Below are 6,298 nucleotides of genomic sequence, written 5' to 3' on the forward strand. Positions count from 1 at the left end.
CCTGGGCCTTTGCTGGCTTCCTCGCTGGAGAAGGAGGCAGGGGTCCCTTCTGGGGGGGAAGAGGGGAGGCACGCCGGGCTGCCGCAGGCGGGCTCACCGCAGGCCCATGTTTGGCCCCAGGACATCCCCACGGGCGCTGACAGCTGCGTCACAAGCCTGTCCTGCGATTCCCACCGCTCCCTCATCGTGGCTGGCCTCGGCGACGGCTCCATCCGTGTGTATGACCGGAGGATGGCGCTCAGTGAATGGTAATCCGGGCCCCCTACCGCCAGCACCCCCAGATGAGGTGGGCATGTTGCCGCCAGGTTTCTGGGCCTAGAATGAGCCCCCCCCAAACCCCACGGGGGCCACATTCCCACAGCACGTGGAGCAGGAAACCATGGGGGGGGGGGGGCGGAAGGCCCTGCCTCCCACGAGCTCGGTGTCCCCCTGCGTGGGATGCACGGCCAGGGACACCATCAGGGAGCGCCCCGCAAGGGCCCCGTGCGGCGCTGAGCCACCTGCGTGGTCGTGGCTGCCCCGGGGACCGCCACTCAGTCCCAGCCGAGGCCACCTGTGGACAGGTGAGGAGCTGAGGTACAGGTGACGGTCACTCGCAGGAGCCCCACGGCTGGCAAATGACCACAGTCTCCTGGGGCCCCGGCATGATGTGCTTACTAACCCCACCCTGTCCCAGAATGCCAGAGCCGGCCTCCAGGGGTGACACAGTGCTGGCAGGTGGGCTGGCACGACCGCTGGGGCTGGAGGAGCCCCGCGGGACCAGCCACTGGGGGGCCGCTTGCTGCAGAGGCTGGTGCCGGGCCACGCAGGGCCACGTCAGGTGGGGTCTCCCAGCACACCTCTGCAGAGGGTCCCACAGAGACCTGCCTCCCGCCCCCACCCCCCCCCCCCAGCAGACAGCAGCTATCGCGGGGGTGGTGGCAGGGCTTCTGGGCTGGCAGAAGTGACCGCACCAAACCCGCTAAGTGTGCTTCTGAAGGGTGAGTTTATGGCACGTGAGTTACGCCTCCATCAGGCCATCGTGTGAAACAGCTACGGGGCAGGCACTAAAGTGCCGTGGAGGGGCCCTGGCGGAGGGTGGTGACCCGGGACACCCGCGTGCCTGGGACCTGGCGGAGGGTGGTGACCCGGGACACCCGCGTGCCTGGGACCTGGGGCCCACTGTGAGCGCTCTGCAGCCTCCCCACCAGTGCGGCGCTTCAACAGCTTCTTAGCCGGGGTCCTCACTCCTGACCCCCCGAGTCTCGGGTGGCGGTGCTCAGGGTGGAGCCCTGTCCGGGGGGCTCCAGGGCAGCCGTGCCGTGCTCCCTGGGGGCCTGACCGCGTCCCGACATCCCGGGGAATGGCGGGTGCGGGTGCGGGTGACTGACCCGCCACACCGCAGCCCCCGACAGCTGTGATAAACACCTGGGTTCTCTCGGCTCGACATGCAGTCGCACCCTTGGCTTCTGAGCTCCGCTGCTGCCCCGCACCCCTGCGCGGCCCCTCCGCGGCCTAGGCGGCCCTCCAGATGCTGACCCCTCCCTCCTCCCCCCAGCCGCGTCATGACTTACCGGGAGCACACGGCCTGGGTGGTGAAGGCCTACCTCCAGAAGCAGCCCGAGGGCCACATCATGAGCGTGAGGTAACGAGCACTGAATGTCCATGAGACTCTGCTGTAAAAACATTATTTTCTTCTCCATTTAAAATATGTCTCTGGTATTTAAACAGCCGGGAAAGGATGGCATTTCAGGGCAGTAATTAACCTCCACCGTGGGGCTGGCCAGAAAGGGCAGGGGCTGCGGGAGGCAGGGACACACGGGTCCCCCCACAGGCAGCTGGGGGGCTTGCGGGGTGTGTGAGGGAGGGGGGTGGGCAGCTGCCGGGCCTTGGCTGTGGGACCCCCGTGCGGAGTCGTCGTCTGCCCATAAATCTGTTTCTGCTGCCTGGTAAATCCCGTACTGAGAGCAGCGAATATTTATTTGCCCGTTAAAGGGACAGCGAAATGTAATTTACTGTCACAGAGACACCGTTCCTTCGAAGAGATGCTGTTTTCCTTGTTTGTAATATAAAAACAGAACATAGCTCTTAGAACAACACCCACCAGAGACCACGGGCAGGAAAGGTGGCCCCCAGGGCTGACGTGCAGCCTCCCGGCCTCCGCCCCTCCCCTCCTGTGACCGCATCCCTGACTGCACAAAATCCAATCTCCAGGACTGGAAATGAAGCCAATAACTCACCTCCCCCCTGTGTCTTCACTGCTGCTGCTGCTGCCTTAGACGCAGGGCCCTCCGGAGAGGAGTCATGGGGGCTTAGCGCCAGTGCTGGTGGCTGGGGCGGGGGTGGGGGGAGCGTGTGCTCCGCCTCGGGGGCCTGGGCCGCCACGGCCTCACCAGCAGTGACCCTGTCCCAACAGTGTCAACGGGGACGTGCGCTTCTTCGATCCTCGGATGCCGGAGTCGGTGAACGTCCTTCAGATCGTGAAGGGGCTCACAGCCCTGGACATCCACCCCCAGGCAAACCTGATCGCCTGGTAAGTGCCCACACCTAAGAGAAAATGGCCTTTCCTGCCCAGACCGCCTCAGAGCACCCAAAGCAGCCTCAGGCCTCCCTGTAAACGGTGGGCGCTATGCCCCTCTCGCCTGGGAAGGAGAGCACACTGGGCCACGTAATTGTGGGGCCCCTCGTGCCTGGGCGACAACGGGCAGGTCAGCCCCGTGTCTGGGATGGGCCCATGTGAGAAGAAAGAGGGCCACCTCTCCCTGTGGACGTGCCGCCCCCCCCCCCATGCCTCCCCTCTGGGCCACCACCCCAGAGGGGAGGCTGATGCCAGACCTTCTCGTGCGCAGCGGCTCCATGAACCAGTTCACAGCCATCTACAGCGGGAACGGGGAGCTCATCAACAACATCAAGTACTACGACGGGTTCATGGGCCAGCGCGTCGGGGCCATCAGCTGCCTGGCCTTCCACCCGCACTGGGTCTGTATTTGCACACCAGGGCCGGGGGCGCTGGGGGGGAGGGGCCAGGGGGACGCAGGGACACAGGGCAACACGGAGGGTCCTGCAGGACGCAGGGAGGCATGGGGACTGAGGGCTACGCGGGAGGGACGGGGGACTCAGGACAGGCAAGTAGCGCCACGACCCAGCTCCACCCTGCCCCACGGTCAGCCATCAGGGCACCCCAGGCCCCTCCCCGTGTCTGAGAACGGCACGAAACCAGACCTGTTGGGTCCTAGAGATTCAAGGGGTCATGGCCCCCCACCTACCTCCAGAAACAGCACCAGACCCGCCCCTCGAGCCAGGAACCGTGGGCTGGACACACGAGACAGCCCTGCCCTTTCCAACACCTTTGGCCCCTGCACGGACATGAGCCCTGGGGAACCTTGCTGAGGGTGAGGGGGGGGGTGCTGGGGCACCCAGGGAGGAGCGGCCCAGACCTGGGACACATGCCCATCCCTTAGGGTCACTCCCCGAGTCTGCAGGCTCTGCCGGCCGCCCCCGTGAGGCGCAGGGCTCTGGTCCCCGGAACCGCCCCTGCGGGGAGCCGTGGGGAGCCCCAGCGTCCCAGCTGCCGGGTGCCAGCCTGTGCTGAGAGCCACAGGGGGTGGGGGGGCGAAGACACCCTGTGGCACCCACCCGCTCACCCGCCCTGCTCTCCTCCGCAGCCTCACCTGGCCGTGGGCAGCAACGACTACTACATCTCCGTGTACTCGGTGGAGAAGCGCGCCAGATAGCGGGCGCCCTCCCCGCCAGGCCTCCCTGTACATAGTGGATCCGCCGCGCCACCCTCAACACTGGTCCTGACCTGCTGCCGAGGGCGCCAGGAGGCCCCTCGCTGTCTGTCTGTGCGTCTGTGGTCGCTGTCACGCCCAGGAGCCCAGGGAAGGGGGCTCTGGTAGAGTCCTGCCGTGTGACAGCCCAGGGACAGCCGCACACGTCCCAGCACCCTTCCCGTCCTGTTGTGCTTCTGAGGTTCTTAACGGGGGAAACACATTCGTGCTACTTTGCGAAGGACCCGAGCGTTGGCTCCACAAAAGCTCCGAGACCGAAGCCGGTTCCCCAGGGCTCAGCCACCCTGGCGGACAGGGCAGCGCCGGGGCTCACACAGCTCTCCGGGTGGCTGCCAGGCCGTGAGCCAGCCTGGGCCGCGTTCCCCTGGCTGCACGCCAGCCGCCCTTTCCTGCACACGCACCCCTGGGGGGTTCCAAGCGGGCTGGGAGAGGCGGGGATTCAAGAGGCAGAGCCCACACGCACAGGAGACTCCCCAAGCCCCCCGCCAGCCGCCAGTCCTGGCCCACTGGGGCCCTTTGGGGCCAAACTGTCGGAGGACTGGCGCTGCCCCTCCCCCCACAGCCCACCTCCCCTGCACAAGCCCCCCCTCCCCACAGCCCACCTCCCCTGCACAAGCCCCTCCCCCCACAGACCCGCTGGCAGGAGGAGCTTGTGACTTTCGACGTGTGCGGCCGGTCCTTGGTGATTCGGCCCCCACCCTTTAAGGCCACAGGGCCTGCCTCTCTCAAGTGCTGCTGTTCCCCAGCCACACAGGCCTGTGGCCTCCCCATATGGGGTACATGCATGTGCAGGGCCCGTGGCCTCCACACTGGAGCCAACACAGGAGTGTGCACCTGCGTGGCCCCGCGGCCTCGTCGCCTGGGGCATCACAGCGTGCATGTGTGCGGGGGCACCTGGAGCCCCGGGGGTGCCTGGGGGTGAACAGTGGCCCATCTTTGCCGCCACTTGCTGGTGTGACCGCAGTTCATGTCTTGCAGCGAGTAACACAGAAGTTTCTTGGTGATTGCGTTAGCACGTGGCGGGACGTCTGCGCATGTCCCCACACAGGTGTGCGCTGCGCCCACATGTGTCCGGGCACGACCTCAGAGCCACTGGGACGGTTGAGCCCCAGGAAGGACAACAGAGAGAGAACGTGCTAAGCGATTACAAACAGCGCTTGTAAAACAAAACCACAATGATGATATTCTGAAAAGCATTTTTTCCATTTTCCTTGGGAATCAAGATTACCAGATAGAGGAGTGAGCTGGCTTAACTAATTCTGCCAATAAGAGGCCCTAATAGTGGGAATGTGCGTCCCAGCGGTGACGAAGTTTAGGTGCCCTCCCCAGGGGCCCCTCTCGGGGTCGGGGCAGCCCAGGCTCTGCGGCTGCGGGATGCCCGTGCACCCCGGGAGTCGGCTCCGGGACGGGGTCTGGGGATTTCCGGGGTTGGGGGCCCGCGCCCGGCAGCTGACCCGCCAGGCGGATGTGGTGCAGGGGACTGCACGCCACCGGGCTGGGCCGCCTGTGCACATTCAGAACCGCCTGCACCGTGGCCGCTGGGCCATCCCGGGTCTGAAGCGAAAATCCAATCATGGAGTTAACCGGGGCTCCACAGAGCACGCCCTGAAAGTTCGTTTATCTCTATTTATTTTACCAAATGAGAATTGCGGAGTGAAAGTGAGAGCAAACGACAACTGTTCATGACAATAAACAAGTACAGAGGTGACTGGCTGCAGGCTTGTGGCTTGTGGGGCCTGTGGGATTGGGGTGGACTGTCTGGGGGTGAGGTCGGGGGGGGGGGCCGGCTGTCGGGGGGGCGGGGCCTCCCCTTCCCCGGGGTTCGGCCCCGCCCACAGTCCCTCTCAGAACACCCCCCGCCAGTGGGCTCCCGCCTGCGCAGGAAGAGCCATGCTGCTCGGAGGGGACGAGCCCAGGCCACAGGGGCCCCTGCTGCCCCTTCCTGCCCCCGTGGTTAAATGACACAACTCGCTGCCCTGCAGCCGGAGACAGACACAGTGTCTCCTTCCCAGGCCTGGGCCCCCTCACCCCACGATGGCATGCCCCCCCCCCGCGGCCTGGGGTTGGCTCCCATGTGGGGGCTTAGGGGCAGGTGTCCCTGAAGACGACTCAGCAGGGCCACAGGAGCGAGGGCCCCCCCACACTCAGTCTACCTCACACCTCACAGGTGTGGCCTCCTGAACACCAATTGAGGACAGGCCCTTGTCACCCCCTGGGACAGCAAGTGAGGGCCCAAAGCCACGCCCATTGGGTGGTGGCATGAACTGAGGACTCAACTCAGGCATCCTGACCCCAAGGCCCTCATGAAGACCTTCTTCACTCCACCAACTGGGCGAGGTCTGCGTGGGGCAGGGGTGCATCCAAGGTCCTGGTAAGCTCCCCGCAGCAGCCCCAGAACGGGGATGATGGGAACAAGGGAAGCGCTGGTGTGCAGCGAGGGGACATCCCTGTGCACTCACATCCCCTTGCGCCTGGCAGAGCCACCAGCCCTGCTGCTGCCAGCATGAGCAAGGGGCCACGTGACTCCC

At 65.5% G+C, this 6,298-nt stretch overlaps 1 protein-coding gene across 2 annotated transcripts in view; it reads left to right on the forward strand.

The window, feature by feature from the left end:
- RPTOR (regulatory associated protein of MTOR complex 1) overlaps positions 1 to 5,483 on the forward strand; it is a 329,175-nt gene extending 323,692 nt beyond the window's left edge. For both annotated transcript variants that reach the window (XM_039226302.1, XM_039226303.1), the window contains exons 30-34: positions 121 to 248; positions 1,538 to 1,624; positions 2,396 to 2,512; positions 2,829 to 2,958; positions 3,645 to 5,483. In XM_039226302.1, the coding sequence (XP_039082233.1) occupies positions 121 to 248; positions 1,538 to 1,624; positions 2,396 to 2,512; positions 2,829 to 2,958; positions 3,645 to 3,713 (531 nt within the window). In that variant the 3' untranslated portion in view covers positions 3,714 to 5,483. The remainder of the gene's footprint in view (positions 1 to 120; positions 249 to 1,537; positions 1,625 to 2,395; positions 2,513 to 2,828; positions 2,959 to 3,644) is intronic.
- The last annotated feature ends 815 nt before the right edge of the window (positions 5,484 to 6,298 follow it).

Source organism: Hyaena hyaena, unplaced genomic scaffold, assembly GCF_003009895.1.
Source record: "Hyaena hyaena isolate Hyena2069 unplaced genomic scaffold, ASM300989v1 scaffold_21, whole genome shotgun sequence".
NCBI lineage: Eukaryota > Metazoa > Chordata > Mammalia > Carnivora > Hyaenidae > Hyaena > Hyaena hyaena.